Source organism: Lolium rigidum, chromosome 3, assembly GCF_022539505.1.
Source record: "Lolium rigidum isolate FL_2022 chromosome 3, APGP_CSIRO_Lrig_0.1, whole genome shotgun sequence".
NCBI classification, from domain to species: domain Eukaryota; kingdom Viridiplantae; phylum Streptophyta; class Magnoliopsida; order Poales; family Poaceae; genus Lolium; species Lolium rigidum.
The window spans coordinates 261,357,985-261,378,737 of NC_061510.1; the positions used below are offsets into that span (position 1 = coordinate 261,357,985).

Sequence of the window (20,753 nt, forward strand, 5' to 3'; positions counted from 1 at the left end):
CATGAGCATTACTTCACTGGAGGCCCAAAGGTGGTATCGAGCTTTGCTCACGGCGCGGCGTTGAGAGATGCAGAAGGAAGATGGTGCTGAATTTTTTAAGGACTTGTGTTTTATTTCTTTTTGTAAGGATGTTCTTGTAAAGGCTGGTTTCAGATAATATATGACTTTATGCCTTTTCGCAAAAAGAAAAAGAATCAAAGAAAAATCCGTTGACTGGGGAAAGGCCGAACTGGCAGTGCTATTTGCTAGTCCAATACTCATCGTGGGTAATGGAGCTCTCGGGAGGTGGTAATTTGGCTCATAGGAGAGCGAATGCTTCCATTATATAAAATAATTGAAAAACAATTTTAAAAATGTTAAAAAAATTCTAACATAAACTTTTTAGTGTACATCATGACATTCTATGTTATTGCATAAATTTTCATCGATAAACAACATTTTATGTAGCGTGTACAAAAAGGACAAAAAAATATCATGTACGTAGTCATGTTATAGCATCAAAACTTGTCTTTTTTATAGGAGTCTCAATTTTGTTTAGTTTTTTTTTGAAAACTTGTGTACGAACATTAAATATGTAGATGTATATGGAAAATTTTATTTTACAATTTTTTAACACTTCGAAATGTTTTTTTTTGTAATAACCAATATATTAAGCCAGCAAGCCGTCTCATTAAAAACCTTCCAGTCCCCTTCGGTACCCTGGTAAGGAAAAGAGTGCGTCTGATACTTGCTGCTTTAAAAATTTAGTGCAGTTACATCGTTCAAAGCATCTGTCAAAACAGTTGGAGGTGGATCACTATCCCAAATACATAAATTATTAGAATCAAAACTTAATCTAGCTTGATTATGCGCCGTCTTATTTGCTTCTCTGGGACAATGCTGAAAAGAGATTCTTCCAATTCTTTGAGCAATCTGAAAACAATCTGCCAGAACTGCTGAATAAGGACTCCAAAGCTCAATTTCTCCATTGCAAGCTGTAATCAATTCTAAACTATCAGATTCCACCACTACAGGAGAGCATCCAATATTTTCCAGTAGCAACATACCATTCTTCAAAGCCATAGCTTCAGCAGAGGCTAGACTTAATATGTTCAGCAATGGCCAAGTCCCGCCACCAATAACCTCACCATGATCATTCTTTATAATAGCTGCCGTAGAACCCGACCCATTAGGAAAAAAGCATGCATCTATGTTTAGCTTGTAATGGCTAGCCAGGGGTTTACTCCAGGTTATCACCTTAGGCGTTGCTCCCTGTTCTGACAAAGAAAAATTCATAGTTAAAATTTTAATGAAAAACGCTGAACTAATTGGTGAAGCAAGTCAAGCAACCTTTTCTCCTTCCACTCCTTGACATTTTAAAGTGAATATCCCAGCTCTCGGTCCATTTGCTATTTAGGACTATTCTTGTACTCTCACATTTTTCTACTAGTTCTTTCTCGATTTCCCTTAAAAGAAAATATTGTCGATGGCAGGGAGGAGTACGGAGGAGGCGCCGGCGACGGTGAGCGGCTACGAGCTGCGGGAGCGCCTGGGCGGGAGGCCCCCGTTCACGTCCGTGTGGCGCGCGATCCGGCTGTCGACCGGCGCCCCCGCGGCGGTGAAGCAGGTGCGGCTCGCCGGCCTCCCCGGCCGCCTCCGGGACAGCCTCGACTGCGAGCTCCGCTTCCTCGCTGCCGTCAGCCACCCCAACATCGTCCGCCTCCTCGAAGTCATCCAGGTACAGCCTTCCCTTGCCCCTAATTATGTCATCTGTCTTCTCCTACCAATCGGATTGGTGTCCATTTTGTCTCAGACCCAGGGCTGCCTCTACCTCGTCATGGAACTCTGCGAGGGAGGAGACCTGGCGAGCTACATCGAGCGGAGCGGCAGGGTGGAGGAGCGCGTGGCCAGAAATTTCATGAGACAAATCGGTAAATTGATTGATCCATCTGCCATTCCCAATTGTTTGTCAAATTTTACAAGATGTGATGTGAAAGAAAATGAGCTTGCCCCTTGTGGCTGGCAGGAGCTGGTTTGCAAGTGCTCCGCAGGCACCATGTCGTCCACCGGGACTTGAAACCTGAGGTCCAGGGACTGAAACCACTCTTAATTTATTTGTGTGTAATGTTTGCTAACTAGGTCGAACCATCTCTTTTGAACTGATGGAAGCGTTGAATGTTGCAGAATATCCTACTCTCTTGTCCAGGCAGCAATGCGATACTCAAGATATCTGATTTCGGCCTCTCCAGGTACGTTCTAAAATGTACAACTCCTGGATTGAAATAGGAATACAAGCAGAACTTGCTATTCTTTCAGTTACCTGCAAAATCATTAGACGTTCTTTTAACATCTGCTAGCTACTGAGCCATACAACAGTAGCAGCAAAAAAACACGTCATGGTGCTAAACTTGATGGACTGGTTGCAATCTGATAAGTTAGGCTCGTTAGGCTTATGCATCGTGTTTTTGGACAAACAAAAATGAAGCAAACATTTGTTACTGCTTGCTAGGGTTCTTCATCCTGGGGAGTTTGCAGACACTGCCTGCGGCACCCGTTTGTACATGGCCCCAGAAGTCATGCTGTTTCAGAAGTACGATGACAAGGTATGCTGTAAGTGCTCACATGCCCAACAATTTTTATCAACACGAATAGGAGAAATCTGAAAATCTCTTGTGCAGGTGGACTTGTGGAGTATCGGCGCGATCCTCTTTGAGCTCTTGAATGGTTACCCGCCGTTCCGTGGTAGAAGCAATGTGCAGGTACTAGGGTTTAGGCCTATCAGAAATTTAGTTTTTACAGCGGTCCTTGGCTCAAATATTTCGTTCTTTAGTTGCTTCAGTGCATAAACAGAACTAGGTCTTTGCCATTCTCGGAACTCGTCACCCCCAACCTGCATCCTGACTCAATCGACATATGCACCAGACTACTATGCGCAAATCCAGGTTTGTCACTGGTCATGCTGCCTCTTACTCCACCCCAAAATTTCTGAAACTTTGGATATTATACATTTCGACACCTGTTTTCAGTGGAGCGGCTGTCCTTGCAAGATTTCATCAACCACGGCTTCCTCAGGCCACAAATGCCACAGTGAAACGAGATATTGGCGCTGAGCAGTATTATCTGAAGCAGAGGATTCACTGACTTGTTTCTTGTACTGGACTGGCTTCAAAGCTTAGGATCGGTTGATTAGTTTCTGTACTTGATGTATAAAAAAAGGTATGAATATCTAGGGAGTTTATAAAAGCGAAAACCGGTATGTTTTGATGCACATTATAACTGAAAACAAAAACACTGGAGTATATGTTTTACAATCGTGCTTTTTTTTTCTGATGCTACTACTTCGCATGTTCTGGTTTGCAAACAGTGTTGTGGCTGACATTGTTTGTGGCATGCTTTACTTAATTCCGCTCATATACAGCTGATGGCTTCTAGATATACAGTACAAATGAAAGAAAACACTTGTACCTTACATACATGATGAAAAGAAAATACTCTCTTCCTTTTTTTAGGACTTGAAGGGTATAGTGATTCCAATTGGATTTCAGATGCTAAGATGAAGGCCACAACTGGATATGTTTTCACTCTTGGTGGTGGTGCTGTTTCCTGAAAGTTTTGCAAGCAGACCATCTTAACAAGGTCAACTATGGAAGCAGAACTCACAGCATCAGATACAACTACTGTCGAAGCAGAATGGCTTCGTGAGCTCTTTATGGACTTGCCTATGGTTGAAAAACCAATACCGGCTATCCTCATGAATTGTGATAATCAAACTGTGATTATCAAAGTGAAAAGTTCTGAGGATAATATGAAAAGTTCCAAACATATCAAGAGGAGATTGAAGTCTGTCAGAAAACTGAAGAACTCCAAAGTGATAGCATTGGATTATGTCCAAAATGCTAAAAATTTGGCAGATCCTTTCACAAAAGGACTATCAAGAAACATGATAGACCATGCATCGAGGGAGATGAGTTTGAGACCCACTTGAGTTGCCGAGGGGGTAATCCAACCTATGTGATCGGAAATTCCGTGAACTAGGACCTGGGAAAACAAACCGGAGCAACTGAGTTGAGAGAAAAATTAATACTCCCACTTCGCTGCAGATGCAATTCTCTCATAGCTACTGTAAGGCAGGTTGACAATATCTTAATATGTTCTGAGCGGCTCTTGATGAGCGAGACACTGTCCTACATGGCGATCTTTTGAAGAACACACCTATGTGAGTGACACTACTAGTCATAGTGTGGGAGATTTGGGTGAATCTCTAGTAAGCTCATGAAGGACCGAGGAGTATGACTTATAAGCTCCACCCGAGGGGAAGGCTATGGTAGCCTAGTACCATGCCGGCATTGAGCGAAATTTGCTGCACAAAGACTGACAATTCAAGGCATAGTCCATTGTTCAGTTGTAGTCAAGCGTAGCACCTTGCCTAGGTGGAAGTTCAACTTAACAGTCTCCACCGAAGTGCAGGTATATTAAACAGTGAATGGAACTAATGTGTCATCTGATGTGCATATGAGATCTGGTGGGGGATTGTAGAATGTAGATGAGCTGCAGCCCAATAAGGCAACCCATGTAGTCTACAATTCCTGAAATCTCAAGACCCATCACGTTGGCAGCTTAGGACAGCCTTGGGGGACAAAGTTTAGTCTCACATTGCTAGTTGGGAGAGAGTTGGAGTGTGGTATATAAGGGCAACTGTTCTAGTCATTCCAAGTGAGTGAGAATAGAAGGAGCCCTCGCACGCTCCTCCTCCTCCGCCCGCCCCGCCTCGCCTCGCCTCGTCACGCACGCACGTCGCGTTTCGTGACTCGAGTTCGAGTTCGAGACACACTCAAGGAATGCTAAATTTTTGCTTGGTGCACCAACTGAGTTGGGTACGTGTCGGCCTGCATGTGTATGCTCGCCGCGTGTCCCTGGCTTCCTACGCGTGGCAACGCGGTCGGGTCGGCTCTCCTCCCAGGCTATACAAGGAGACAGATCAGATCTGGAGAAAATACAGTTCTCAGAACTCTCTAGTTCATCTCTCTCGCGAAGTTCTTTTTGCTGCGCTACTCTCTAGTCTTCCCCATCCCGGCGACTGCGTGCACAGCCGTCCGGGAGAGCAGGCCTCCGAAACCCAGTCCGTTGAGATCCTGCACCGGGAGATGTGCGATAAGGTTTTTTGGGAGCGTCTCGGCGCGACTGCTCGCTAATGTTCGTGTTCTTCTTCGTCGGTTCGACTGCTTCATCACCGACACCATGGGCGACATCAACAACTCCCATGGTGGTGGTGGTGCTGCTGCTGGTGTGACCTTCCCGGTCGCGATGTACATGCTTTTACTCTCCTACCTTACACTGCTACTTGTTTCATGTTCAGATGCATGTGCTTAGTCTGATGTGTATGGTTAAGTATATTTGTGCATCTGTAATCTTGCTTTCGGTAATTAAACTCACACGGAAATTACCTAATAATCCAACACGTACCAATCAAAGATCAACGGAAATCTAAACTAGTACTGTTTTCAAGACTTCACGTGAACTAGCAGAACCTAACCTTGATACTTTGCCTGGGAACTTGATCTGTTGGCTGATGTAGTACCTTGATTGAACGATGTAGACTGCTGCTTCGCTGATTCACGGCGTGCCGATGCTTCGGACCCATCGGACTGAAACAGCGCCGAATAAAATACTCCGCGAATTGAGACGGACTTGCTCACAACCGGAACGGCAACGCAATGCGAGGAATCCAACACCAACGAAAATCGCAAGAGTCTCGATCATGTAGATTCAATCTCACGAACCGGAAGTTTCTTGACGCCGCCACGCTACAGCGGTTGATCCAAACGACGCGGTGCTGCCCCAGGAGCGCAAGGGAGAAGTCTCATGGGATAGCAGATAGATCTTGAAACCTTGTGCTCTCATAGCACTTGTTATAAAATCGCGTAAATAAAAGTAGATCAAATAAGAACAAGAACATGGGAGTGATGTTTTGGAACATGGGAGCATATGCTCCCTCTATTTTGAAATTCATCTTACACATATTTTGAATTTCAAAAAAATTGAAACGAAAAATTCGCACGTACATCTTCACGTGCTACACGCTCACAAAGTTGTTTCATAAAAAATGGACTTGTCATCTGACGTGTGTAAAAAATACAAAACTCAGTGCTAAAAATAATGCTTTTTACAAGATAAATTTTTCTCTTTTTTACATAGACCACAAAAAATATTGATTTTTCGTGAAACTTGACGAATGCACGTGTATTATGGATATGTACATGTAGAATTTTTTTTCAAAAATTTTCGACAACTCAAAATATAATTTTTTGGTATAGGGAGCATACGCACCCGGGAGCCGAATTGAATTTCCGCAAGAACATAGATTTTTTACGTGGAAAATCCAAACGGGAAAAACCATGAAATGCACGGCGGCGGTCTCATTATAATTGGAGGAGTATTACAATACACGAGAGGACAGACCCTCTAAATGCATCTATTCTATGACTCCTGAGACTATATATAGGGATAAACAACTCTCTTTCTTGGAGAACACGAAATAGAGTTGTAGATGTGCTACGTCTAGCACGGTTGACACGCCGTAGTCCGTTAGAACTCCTTTCATAGTACAACATGTAAATAGATTTTGGATCACAATACAACACTTGATGACATCGAAACAACTGCAACATGCAGGTTACAAATCTCTTTGAAGGGGGGGGGTGGTGTGTGTGGGAGGGGGGGGGGTGTTTGTGGAAACAGAGACAGAGAGAACCCATGTATCTTGCCAATCTTGGTGCACCTCACCTTCCATCTGATCTGGTTAAGTAGTACTGAAAGACGGAATGAATATGATGAATCGTTCAAGGAAGTGCTACAAGAATAAAAGAGGAGTAAAGACACCGATGATGCCCACATGGAATCGGACAATTTGTGTGGCAAATTGCGAAAAACAACCATGTTTAAAATTATCTTATACCTTTGAAAACTAAATAACGTCAAGTGCAAAGTTTCAATATATATGAACACATAAAATGACTTTGAACCAAATTTAAATTGAACCTCGAAAGTCACACTTGCATCTTTTCCTTGACGTAAAGAGCGCCAATCTCATCCTAACCTAAACAGCACCCTCCTCCTCCCGTCCTCCCCCACTCTGTCGCCATCGAAGACTCGGAGGTCACGCCGGGCAAAGCCCGGGCGGTGACAGTGGTGGCGGGGTCTCTCCCCTCGGGCGGTGATCTTCTCCCCTTGTGGATGCGGTGTGGTGTCTCGCGGATCTAGCGACGCGGCGCTGTGGGATCTCACGGCAAGGGTGGCGCTCCAGCGGCACAGGTGGGCGAGGCCTCTCCCCTGCGGTGGGTGTGCCTGCTGCAACTTAGTCGAGCTCCAGGTTCCCCATGGTCTTCGGCTGGGGGCGGGCCTGTGGAGCTGTCTTGGCAATGGCAGGCGTGGTTGGCTGCTGGCTGCTCATCACCGTGGTGGTGCTGGCGGCCGTCTTGGCGGCGGCGGGCTAATACTCCACCGTCTAGTCCCGTCCAGTTGTGGTGGTGGACCGGCAGTTAGCGCCTCCTACTCCGCCAACTATCATTCCGGCGCGCCTCTCGCCGGCGGTGTGCTAAAATCAGGCTCCTTCTGCACTTGTCCGACGGATTTGGGGGTCATCGACAGGCTGGGGCGAAATCCCTGAGTGTTGTTGATGATGACGACGCTCGTTGGCGCCATCACCATCTTGGAGGCGTCGTCATGGCCTTGCTCATGCTCCCCCGCCTCAAACATCGGGGGAAAACCTAGATCCATCCTCGGATCAGGCGGCGGCCGCACAACAATGTCGTCACCTCCTTGGAGGCGTTGCTTTGGTTGTTCAGAGTCCTCGATACGTTCGTTGGAGCTGATGTTTGGCTACCGCTTAGAGCGTGAGCTTCCGGTGCGCAATGTACATCATTGGTGAGTCTTCTTGGTCGAAGCCTTCTCCAGTTTGGTTTATCCAATAATAAGGATAAAGTGGCTTCCGAAGATATCTAATCCAAACCTGTACATTTTCTTTTATTAAACTAATTCTAGTGTCTTGCCGTCAACTCGCCATCTCTTAGGCGCTGAAGGGCGGGCGTTGCATTGATCTGCGCCATCTCAGAGTCGGATCGACCTTCAGGGAGCTTCCTTCATCAGGCGTGACGCGGTTCGGGAGCTTGGTGTATAGCCTCCTTGCCATTCTTGGGGGGCAACAGTGTAAGGCGAGCTTTCGGTGTCTGGTTGTGGGTTGTGTTGTTAGCCGGGCGTGCGTTTGTATTGTGGTAGCCATCATTGGTGTTGTACCATCCGTTGTGGAGTGAAGGTGTAACCTTCTTAGCGTTGTACTGAACGTCTTTGGTCTTTCTTTTATGTGATTGATACACTCACCTTCCGAGGTGTAATTTCGAAAAATAAAGTCACACTTGCATTACTTTAAACATTATAGAAAAAAAATACTAAAAGTGTCTGCCTAATACATTGGCTCCATCTTTTGCAGAAAACCTTGAAATAATAGTCACCTGAATTCAATCAAAATTTACCCTGAAAAGTGAAAACTAACATGTGGCACTGTTAATGTTCTTTCTTCTGCCCTTTCATCACTGACATTTGGTCCGTCGCCCCACTACTCAGCATCTCTCTCCCACGGCCGACGCCACTCCTGGCACGCACCGGACGCGCTCGCGGCCGGCTGGCGCCGCCGCGCATGTCTCCATGCTGATCTTGCCGCGGTATCGTATCGCCCCAGCCGGACCCTCTCGGGCCACCCTCACCGCGAATCCAATGGAGCGGCGGAAGATGCTCGCGGACCTCCTCCGGGCGAGCGCGAGGAGCGCGGCCATCCGCGGCGGCGTGCAGCTCCACGGAGCGCTGCTCAAGCTCGGCTTCGGCTCGGACACCATGCTGAGCAACAACCTGGTCGACATGTACGCCAAGTGCGGTAAGCTCGACATGGCCCGCGAGGTGTTCGACCGCATGCCCGACAGGAACGTGGTGTCGTGGACGGCCCTCATGGTGGGCTTCCTGCAGCAGGGGGACGCCAGGGAGTGCCTCAGGCTGTTCGGGGCGATGCGGCGCCTCTCGGAGGCCGCGCCAAACGAGTTCACGCTCTCGGCGACCTTGAAGGCGTGCGGCGTGGTCGGTGACACCGGCGCCGGCGTTTGCGTGCACGGAGGATGCGTCAGGATGGGGTTCGAGGGGCACGGCGTCATCGCCAACTCGCTGGTGCTTCTGTACTCCAAGGGCGGAAGGGTCGGTGACGCGCGGCGCGTGTTTGATGGTGTGGCGTCCAGGAACCTCGTGGCCTGGAACGCCATGATCTCCGGCTACGCGCACGCCGGGCATGGCAGGGACGCGCTGCTCGTCTTCCGGGAGATGCAGCGGCGGCAAGACGAGGAGGATGGTCAGCCTGATGAGTTCACCTTTGCCAGCTTGCTGAAAGCCTGCAGCAACCTTGGTGCGGCTCGCGAGGGCGCGCAGGTTCATGCGGCGATGGCGGTCCGAGGGGTCTCCACAGCATCCAACGCCATCCTCGCCGGCGCGCTCCTGGATGTGTACGTCAAATGCCGGTGGCTGCCTGCGGCGATGCAGATGTTTGATCGACTGGGAAAGAAGAATGCCATCCAGTGGACGACGGTGATCATTGGGCATGCGCAGGAGGGGCAGGTGAAGGAAGCGTTGGAGCTGTTTGGGAGGTTCTGGAGCTCCGGCGTCCGAGCCGATGGGCATATCATGTCCAGTGTCGTTGGCGTATTTGCGGATTTTGCTCTCGTGGAGCAAGGGAGGCAAGTGCACTGCTACACGGTCAAGGACCCGACCGGGCAGGATGTGTCGGTGGCTAACTCCCTGGTCGATATGTACCTCCAAGTGCGGGCTGAGCGACGAGGCAGAGCGGCGGTTCAGGGAGACGGTAGCAAGGAATGTTGTCTCATGGACCACAATGATCAATGGCCTCGGGAAGCATGGCCATGGCCGTGAAGCCATCGACATGTTTGAGGAAATGAGAGCTGAAGGGGTCGATCCCGACGAGGTGGCCTACCTCGCCCTCCTGTCCGCGTGCAGCCACTCTGGCCTTGTTGAAGAATGCCGCCGGTACTTCTCGATAATCCGTCAAGACCGGCGGCTGAGACTGAGAGCAGAACACTACGCATGCATGGTCGATCTGCTTGGCCGTGCTGGAGAGCTTGGCGAGGCCAAGGACCTCATCGCGACAATGCCGATGTCGCCAACCGTTGGTGTGTGGCAAACGCTTCTCGGGGCCTGTAGGGTGCACAAGAACGTCGCCATAGGCAGGGAGGTGGGCGACACCCTCCTGGCCATGGACGGCGACAACCCGGCGAACTATGTGATGCTGTCAAACATATTCGCAGAGGCCAGGGAGTGGCGCGAGTGCCAGCGGGTGCGCGACACCATGCGGCACCGGGGCCTCAGGAAGCAGGGAGGGTGCAGCTGGGTGGAGGTCGGCAAAGAGGCGCACTTCTTCTATGGTGGCGGCGATGACATGCACCCACGCATCGCAGACCTCCGCCTCATGCTTTGCGACGTGGAGAGGAAGATGATGGAACAGCTCGGGTACATCCCCGGTGCCGTCACCGGCGACGGCACACAGCTGCATGACGTTGACGAGGAGTCTCGTGCCGAGAGCCTGAGGGCGCACAGTGAGAGGCTGGCCGTGGGGCTGTGGCTGCTGCACCACCATGAGCATGATCATGGTGAGGTGGAGGGCAAGGAGGAGGTGATCAGGGTGTACAAGAACCTGCGGGTCTGCAGCGACTGCCACGAGTTCTTCAAGGGGCTGTCGAGCGTGGTGGGGAGGACGCTGGTAGTCAGAGACGCTAACAGGTTCCACAGGTTCCAGGATGGTGCCTGCTCTTGTAAAGACTACTGGTGACTTGGCTAACTGAACTTGCTATGTTGGGATCAAATCGCCTCCAGTTACTGTCTTAATCCTCGTACCCGCAGTACAATTCTCAGAGGCACAAAGAAATTCTTGTTTCAGAGTATGCTGAATTTCTGGGGCTCGAGGTAATCGACTCGACTTTGGCTATGAAGATGGTAAATTCGTGGCAATTTTGGCCTCAAGTAATTCTATATTAAAGTTTAGTATCCCTCGGTCAACCTTTGCAGATGGAATTATGTTGTTACCTTTCCCCCGATTACCTCCAGATGGGAGGTATGGGCTTGTGCTACTGGAGATCTGCACACGAAGGCGTCCAATAGACCACGAAGGCATCAAATATACCGAGAAGCACCTGCGAACATGTTGGATGTTATTGATTGGGTTTGGAATGTGCACTCTAAATCAGAGCTCTTGGATGCTGTTGATTTAGAGCCTGAATGAGGAGTATGGAACAGAGCAGATGATGAGTCTGCCTCTTCTAGGTTTGTCGTGAGGACTGTTGTAGGTATACTGGAGGGCAAGAATGCCTGTTTGGAGAAACAAGCTGCTGCTTGATTTTGTTTCGAATGCACGTATTGATCTTGTGGAGATAGTTTCCAGGTGCAATCAGAGTAGAGCAAGTAATCTTTTTGAGCTGAAAATTGGTATAAACTTTAGCTAGGCGAGAGGTCCTTTTGGATATATAATTGTTGGCAAGTGCGATCCATATTATACTTTTACTCTCTGCACTTTGTTTAATCTGTGGAATTGTTTCCTAGTTATGTTCTAGTCCAAATTCCAGCAACTAGACTAAAGGCTAGCACTTAGCACTTTGGCAGGATTACAGCAAGCTCCTCTGTTGTGAATAACCATTTATAATAAGATGCATACTTAGCTTGTCACTTTTCATGGATGATTTCTGAGAACAAGTATTCGTGAAGCAATAGGTAGTCTTTTCCAGCACCTCATATATGTGTAAGCTAAACAAACTACTCTATGGTGATTAGTTGAGCTGAACTTGTTTTATAAGACTTTCCATGCTTAATTCGTAAAGTTTTGATGCACTCATGCACAGGTAGCTGCTTATAATTCTAAGATTATTGACGGACTCTCAAGTTTTAGTGATATAGTTTGTGAAGCCTGTAGATGTTGACATTATCAATATGTAATTCACACAGTGCAGAAGGAAGTAAGGTTATGGCTCGATGTTGACCCTATAATTATGGCTCATATTTGTAGCACTATTCGGGATGTTTCACGTGCATATTTTAAGACTAGCCTTAAGTATCTCCCCAATATCCCAGGAACTGTTTGAATTTGCAGCTATGTACATATCTCGGGAGTGAACTGTAACACCTAGGCAGAAACCCTAGTTCCTCCCAACCCTCCCGACCCAGAAACCCTAGTTCCTCCCGCCGCCGCCGCCGGCGGCGCCGCCGGGCAAAGGCCGCGGGGCGTGGCGGCGGCGGCGGGCTTTCCTCATGGCGCGTCGGGGACGGCGGCTGGGTCCTCTCCTCGATGCAGCGGCGGCGGCTTCCTTCCTCCCGTATGGTGGGGCGGCGGCGGTGGACTTCCGGCCTCCCGTGTGATGGCGGGGCGGCGGCGGTCGGAGGATGGAGGGGCGACGGTGGCCTCTGTGCTGCGGCCTCCCCCGCCTCCCGGCGGCGGCACACCGGTGGCGGCTGGTGGTGGGATGGAGCGCTATCCCCTTCGCTTCTCGCCGGTGCGAGGGGGTAACCTTGGGATTCTCCCGCGGTACGAGGACGCCCGGGGCATCAGCCTCGGGTTCGAAGGTGGAGGCGGCCTTCTTCTTCGCCGGAGGAGGTCGGCTGGTTGCTGGGGTGGCGGATCATGAGATCCCTCTACCCCGGTGATGATGATCTAGTCGACGACGAGTTAGCGGCGAAGGGGCCACCGGTGAACACCGAGCCTTGACTTCGTTCTTGGCGGATGATGGCGGCGGCTATTGGCGTCGTTCCCTCGCGAAGGCATCATCTTTGTTGGCCTCTACATTCGCTCTCGCCGAGTAGGGGACTTGCGGCTGTCGGTGAAAACCGTGCCATGATTGGCGGGCGATGGCGGCGTTAAGCGTCGCTTTCCTTCTTGAAGGCATCATCGTCGCAGTCTGCGGTCTCTCACTCGTGCTGCTCCGGGGGAAACCCTAGGTCCGGGTCTCCCGGATCGGACGATGGCGGCGCGCCCTGCGTCGTTCTACTTGGGGCATCGTTTTTGTAGCAGCTGCTGGATGCTGGCGGTTTTCGGTGGAGTGGTGTTCATCTACCACATTGTTGGCGCTGAGTCTCAGTGGCATGGTGCTGCAGGGTATCGACGACAGATGCGGGATGATGTATATGTGCAGGATGGTGGAGCCTTCTGGTGTCATGGTGGCATCGACGGCAGGTCTTGCAAGGTTAATGCGATGATCTCTCTTGAAGATGGAGTCGAGGAAGACGGCGGGAGCAACTTCTGTGGCGTGTGCGTTGGCGTGTGCTGAGATTCTGCTTAACTGAATGTGCTTCTCACCTGCTATTGAGCGGTTTGGGTAGGCATTTAGTTTTTGGATGATGTGAGTTGGTGTATTGTCACCCTCTTCATCCCACTGTAGGTATAGTAAGGTTGCTTCGAGATTGATCTTTTGTATTGTTCTTGTAAGGTTTTGTTTTGTGAACAATCTAATAAAAAAAACCGTGTGCATCCTTTGGATGCAGAAGCTGGGACGATATTTTCCCATTTCGAAAAAAAAAACGTAAAATGATGGCAAATGATGCACTTCCTGTCAAAAAAGAAGCTACACTTCCTTGCTGCAAAATCTGTGTTCCTATCCTTAAAGTGGAGAAGTGAGCCTTTTATCAGCCATGCTGAAGGACGGCCTGATGTTCAAGACGCCCAACACAGCCATGGCGGGGATCATCGAGACTCCGCCGCGCCACACTCATGATACAGATCGGCATGGTCGGGTGATGGCAGGGGCTTCGTGTCAGGTGCACAAATTACATTTAGCCTATTACAAATAGTGCACTGTCTTTTGGGGGCTGAACTGAGAGTGTAACACCATACATGTTGTAACAACAGCATTGACAGAGTCTTTGCTGATGGCAACCCATATACTGCTATTGCATCGGATGAAACCCGTTGTTCTTGATTAGGATTGCTTAAAAGTATTTGGTTAAAAGTAATATTTGGTTATCGAGTTCTTTGAACATCAGTCGTATTTCGTTAAAAATAAAAAGCATTGCTTGGTTCTGTTACTACAGATCCCATACGAAAATCTGGCATGCAGACTGCACTTTCAGCAAGACATGTATGTCATGCAAGTATGAAAAGACCAAAGTGAGCATTGCTCTTTGTTTATCAATGTTAGGGCATCCCAGCGGCGCGACGCAAACGGATGCTGAGCGACTGTTTGTGTCCGCCGTGACCGAAAATGCATCGTGCACCACCTCCAGCGGCGCGACGCAAAGTGACCGGGCCGTCCGCGGAGACGTAAACCTGGCCCAAATATGCGCCAGGTTTGCGTCTCGGCGGACGCTCGGCGGTCGCGGAAAATGTCCGTTCGGTCCTCGCACGGGTCCGCCTGGCAGCGGCACAACTGCTTCGTCTTCCGCAGCATTACTTCCGGGCGGCGCGCTGCAGCCTTTGCAGGGCCGCGTTAATGGCGTGCCTCGGCTTCCGCGAGCGTGCGCAGCGGTCGATGCGTCTTCTCCGCCGCATGCGGCACCGAGGCGTCGCTTCGGCAGTCTGCGGCCGCGTTAATGGCGAAGCCTCGCGTGCCGCGCGTAGTAATGGCGATGCCCCGTGTGGCGCGGCCGTCGCCCTGTCTCCGACCTATATAAACAGGGGCGCAAGCATCTCATCTCCTCCCCACTAAACCCTAGCCGCCGGTGCCGTAGCGCCGCTTCCGCCCAGCCCTAGCAGATCCGCCATGAGCAGCGCCGGACGCGGCCAGGCTGCCGCGCCTCCACCTCCACCTTCACCTCCCACTCCACCTCCCCCGGCCTCAAGCTCCGACGACGTGTTCGACTCCGAAGACAGCACCGACCTCCTCCACCCGGTCAGGGACGCCGCGGCCCTGGCTGAAGCGGAGAAGGAAGCAGAGGAGGAGCGGGCGGCCCATGCGGCAGTCGACGCCGAGCTGGAACAGCGCAGGCTGGCGGCCGCCGCTGCAGCAGAGGACTCTGACTCGGTGATATCTTGGTCCTCCGATGACCCTGATGCGCCGACGCCGGAGGAGAAGGCGGCGGAGCAGAGGTCCATCGTCGAGTCTTTCGAGACGCTCAAGGACGACGCCGCCAACGCGAGGCTGGAGCAGGCACTGAGCCAGGACGCGGCGGCGCACCGAGCCATAGCGGCCGCGCGGGAGGCGGCGGAGAAGTAGACGACGAAGCGACGCAACGACGGTGCCGGCCCGTCAGGAAGCAAGTAGTCTAGGTCTATAGATCTACTTTGTATAGTTTTTATGCATTTTTATGTACTACTTTGAATGTTTTTAACTATGTTGCAATTCAAAAAATGGGTCGCCCCGGTGGGAGCACACCTAGACGCAAACGGACGCGTGGACAAAATATGTCCGCGGTGCGACGCAAACGGACGCTCGCGACCACTTTTGGGCGTCCGAAATGCGTCGCGCCGCTGGAGATGCTCTTATTGATTAATGGCCCCCAAAAGCTGCATCCAAGATTTTCTAAATTGATTCGACAGTGTTGGGATGAAAATCCTCATACATGTCCTGTTTTCTCAGATATTACTTTAGAGTTGTAAGATACCCTATGGTCTATCCAGGTAAGATTGATGCAGTTGGTAGGCCATAAGTCTCATGAGAATGTGAAATTTGAAAATATAGTAACCCTCATACTGATGAAAAACAGCATATTTCTACTGGGGGGCCAATGCAGATGTACAAGTTTAACAGAGGGATATATCCAAACAAATAATAGAAAAAGTGGTTAGGCACGTGTTGCTTTATAGTGAAAGGAAACCAAGAAGAACCGAGTCTTGTGCAAGGTTTTTCTTCTCGTTCTTGAGAAAATACCGTTGGGTAACCACTATTACCGGTTATCGGAAATCTCAGTAATACTGGACTAAATACCGCCTAAGATTCTTCGAATAAATTGAAAATTTGTGCATATTTTATAAAAAACATGGCATATTTATTTTATACCGGTAGGTACCAGAAAAACTGGTTTCCCGTGAGTTACCGGAAATCTCGGCCTAAATATAAAATCCTGGTCGTGTGACAAATATTTTTTGGGACTGACTATTTAACAGCTAGCTGTTTTGCAATTCGAAAACAGACAGATTTTCAACCCAATAAGATGTTGACACCTGTAAGACTAAAACAAGTACAAGAATGAGAAAAAACTGTTTGTTTTCATTGTCAGCGCACAGACACATTCCGGCTTCCGGGCTTAAGCCCAAATTGAGTCCCAACTGCTGAGTTTTGAGTCAAACGATACTGAACATACGGGATGAGAAAATAAGAATCTGAACGACAAAAGAGGAAGTGTGGAGCCCGGCTCAAAAAAAAAAGTGCGGAGACGACGAGCCTTTGCAGGCACATAATTGAGGCTTTTGCATCACCAGCAAACTCACGGATACAGCACACGTAAGGTTTGTGGATCCATCAGGGAGAGATGAGCACACCATCAGACACAACAAACTCTTTGTAGGCACAGACGATGCCAAGCCATGGCAACAAACTGCCGCTTCCGGTACGGGTGATCAGTCAAGCTGCCGTTTCCGGAGTAGACGAACTGCAGACTTGGTCGAAGCACTGGAAACAAACTGCCACTTCCGACGGACACGAGCTGGGTGACACAAACCCAGCAGCAGGCAAACAAGCACACCAACCTATCAGCTAGAACATTGCAGTACATATGACAACGACTCGAAGAACTTCGGCCAGTTGCGAAAACGTAGCTCGGGCGCTCCAGAAACATTGGCTGGATGCGTCCACATCTGCAGGTCTTGACCTGCATCAGACGACAGCGAAGTGACGACCTCGGCCACGTCCAGCTACATGACCATGGCCACGGCCACGGCCAGCGATGTCCGCAACTCCGTCCTGGAGCATGTCCCTTCCTTTCTTGGCCTTCTTCACCATCTTGACAAGCTCGTTAATGGCGTCGATCGCAGAGTCGGATAACAGCCCGCGGAGCAGAGTCAAATAGGCCTTGAGCAGGGCATTGGTGAACTGCTCCATCAGCTGAAAGGATCCAAGGCGGCAGGCGACGATATCCTGAGCCGCATGCTCACAAGTTAGACTTGCATTTGGCCTTGCAACCAGCCTAGAGCTTCGCCTGGTGGAGTCCGCTGTTGTTGGACGAGGGGGCCTGGGAAAGGCAGAACCGGCTGCGTCAGCTCCCAAATGTTGCTTTACATGAACGCTCTCCAATCTCTCCTCCACTACCCGAATGAAGAATAAAACATTGACTGAGGAAAATGATAAACAAATCTAATGAAAGAATGAAAATCTAAGGATGGGTACTGAAATATTGCAAAACTTTGACGATATGATCTGAAATGAAGCCACGGGACCTGACAAAGAAAAAAAGGACTTACAGAATGCAAAACTGCAGGCTCAAGAAAAAGTAAAAGTGGGAATCAAAGACTGAAGGAATGAATCAAAATAACTACATAAGAATCAACTATAATGTCAGACTTAGAGACCGATTAAAGTGAAAAGAAATCAAGTCAAGGTCCAAATTAAGCAACATATGAACAAATGAAGATTTGGAGACTGACGAAGCTGGTAAAAGCGAAATAAAATGAAGACTGACACAATTAGGAAAGACAAAAAAGAGACTTTGAGGCTGCAAAATTGAAGACTCAAGAATATATAAAAGTGAGAATTAAAGACTGAAGAAATTACTAAAATATGAATGAGTGAATGATGACTGATGACTGATGACAACAGAAAAAATATAATGAAATAAATGACTAAGGAGACTGAAGACTGAAAACTAAAAACTAAAAAGAAAAATTATGACTGAAAAAAGGAAAACAAAGGACTGAGAAACTAAAGACATATAGAATGAGGAAGAAAAATGAAGAAAATACTTAAGACACCAATGACTGAAAAAATGACTGAAGATAACAATGAGGACAGAAGTGACAGATATATAAGATTGCGAATATTGACTGAAGAGAAAAACTGAGGGACTGGACAATGACTAAGGAATGACCAAGACTGATGAATGAACAAAGTGAGTGGCTTGTATGACAATAATCAATAGCTCAACTAGAGACACCTAATTAATGTGGGGAGACTGGAAGGAAATCAAATAACAATATGGTCAAGATAAATATATTTTGGGTTTTTCATTTATAAGATGTCTGCTACCCAAAATCAGCAAATTATAGGTTGCCCCACTTTTAACCAAACTTAAATAGGTGCATCAACCACTTGCGCATCACTAACTACTGAAGAGAATATCAACAACAGCTGAAACCTTTCCCCTGTCCAAGAATTGATCAGTAGATGTTGCTGCATTTGTATGCCCTGGCAACAGAAAAATGACTAACATAATTTTGATTAGCTTCTATCATAACCATATCAAATAAACCGAACATGTGATTGTTCCCACCACAGATTAGTACCTATATGTATATCAAGAATGAGCAAAAATTCACCATAAGGAGTAAAATAAAGCTAAAAGTTGTGAAATGACCACACAAAAACTCTCTGGGCACTTCCCATTTGTCAACGAGGCATAAATTTGGAGAAGCTTCACTCATTTCTAGCATGTTGTACGCAGTCTGTACGAGCAGTATACCACCATGGACTGAATGGAAGGAGCAAAGCCATCCTCATATAAGCGACATAGAAGCAAGTTATACATTATCTCATGACGAATACCTTCAATGATGAAGCGTGCGATGACACACACCACCATACTTAGCAATAAAAGTGGCTTCACTTGTCGGACAACACAACACACTCCATGGAGGCGTTTAGACAGTCACAACATATTCACATCAACTGTTAATAAGCAAACACAACTATTGCTAGATTTCTTTTTCTGAAAACCCAACATGAAAATGGATTGGAAAATCCCCACGGCCGGACCCGCAACATCCTCTCCCCTCCACACACGCACACACGAGCATGCTACTTAGCCTCTAATCTCTGTCCCATACAAATAGAAGCTAAGAAAAAGACGGAATAAAGTACAGATCTGAACTCTCAATCAAATGGAGCTCCCGTGCATGAAATCGAAACTACAGGCACCCTCGCTGACAAAAAAACAGAGGAAATCGAGCGTGGAGACCGACCTCCTAGACGGCACTGAGGTCTCCCGTCCGTATCGCCCGGCTCCCTTCCTCCATGCGCCTCTGTCTCTCTCTCTCCATAGTTCCTGTCCGGACTCGTCGTGGTTGATGCGAATGAATAAGGGGAATGAAAAGATAGACAGGAAAGAAAACGGGCGGAAACTCAAAACGGGTTCAGGTGCAAAGACGACAGGCCCGAAATATTAAAATCACTGACAAAAAAAATCAATCAACACAACGATGCGCGCGCGTTAGAACCATCGCACGGTCAGAAAAGTGACTGTTTGCGAATTAAAAAACAGCTAGCTGTTGTTTAGGAAAAGTGTATTTTTTTAGACCAAAAGGCCATAGCCCCATTCCATTTCCATTGAAAATGAAATTATCAGTTTTACATCATCCCAGCATTATAAGTTCCAGGTTCTTTTTTAGGCTAAAGCCTGCAGCTACATCTAAGCAGAGAAATAGCAAATGACAAGTTACTAGTAATTTCTAGGCACCATCAAGTTCTGATTCCATCTCTAGGGAAACCTTTCGCTGCTTTCCTCGTCTATCTTCATTCCCTCTCTTTTGCCTTAAGCGCGCGCGCCAGCACCCAGACACTGGACAGAGATCTCAGGTGTCCTGAACTGGTGTGCAGTGTGTCAATGCTACACAAAATCAGGCTGCTCCCATTTCTAAAAAAAAAAAAAACACAAAATCAGGCGGTTTGCTGAGAGATCTGACGTTTCAGGTCACTTCGCGTGTTATGGCAAGAGTTCCATGTTCGCTCGATATATTTTCCAAACTTATATATTGACAAAACTAACAAAAGCCAACAACACCATAAGAAGCCAACCAAGCACCACCAAAACACCTGCCAGGTGCCAGCTAGTGACATATTTAAGTCGAAGTTACGTTGACCATCTTTCCTGCTGAATAGAGTGGCATCCTGCTCTTCAATATACTCAACAAGCATAGCAAGCAACTCGGCAGCATTTTCTTGTAATCAGGCCTGTAATGTCATACTGTCTACTTAAGAAAAACAATGTTGTAGGGAGAACAAGGATTTTGGCATTGCATCTCATGAAGAAAACGGCAATGCCCTACTGTAAAGGAACAAATTACTCATCACCAACACCGGCATATGCAGAAAATATGGAAGAGAGATGGGCAGGTAATGTAAGACCATGGGGAAGTTATCAAGCCTGCTGACAAAAGACAACAGCAGTACGAGAAAACAAGCTTAATTTATTTCACCAAAACCAGCTGCTAAATAGTGACATAAATTCATCATAAGATGCATGTCGCCTCCAAGTTGGGCAACTTTCTTGTGGATTCGAAAGGCCTCGTGCCGCATCTTCACCCATGCGTTGCCAAATAATGGTCGCATTAGAGAAGCCCACCCTTTTTCCGAACCTAGATTTGTAATCAGATTATGAGCATAAAAAAAATCGTATTCCACTGGCTAATATATTACTACTTACTAATATTTGTTCCCAAATCACAAAAGAAAGCAGTTATAGATATACCTCATCGATTGTAGAAACTCATGTACGGAATAAGCGAAACGACTTCTTCTCTCTGCGTCCATATCTTCTTCCACCGTAGTGAACCTAGATTAATCTCATAGATGACAAAGTTCATGATCACGAAAATGATATCA

The 20,753-nt window shown here is 48.1% G+C and overlaps 2 protein-coding genes across 2 annotated transcripts; both read left to right on the forward strand.

The window, feature by feature from the left end:
• The first annotated feature begins 1,465 nt into the window (after positions 1–1,465).
• LOC124703379 (serine/threonine-protein kinase ATG1t-like) lies at positions 1,466–3,235 on the forward strand. The gene is made up of 8 exons (XM_047235597.1): positions 1,466–1,717; positions 1,793–1,910; positions 2,006–2,064; positions 2,164–2,228; positions 2,489–2,582; positions 2,658–2,738; positions 2,810–2,921; positions 3,006–3,235. The coding sequence occupies exons 1-8, from the start codon at positions 1,466–1,468 to the stop codon at positions 3,068–3,070; spliced, it is 846 nt and encodes a 281-aa protein (XP_047091553.1). The 3' UTR covers positions 3,071–3,235.
• A 5,513-nt stretch (positions 3,236–8,748) lies between these two features.
• On the forward strand, positions 8,749–10,956 carry LOC124703377 (putative pentatricopeptide repeat-containing protein At3g15130). Its single transcript, XM_047235592.1, is given in 2 exon segments — positions 8,749–9,828; positions 9,830–10,956. Coding segments are annotated over 2 exon segments (2,106 nt in total). The 3' UTR covers positions 10,856–10,956.
• Positions 10,957–20,753: the final 9,797 nt, after the last annotated feature.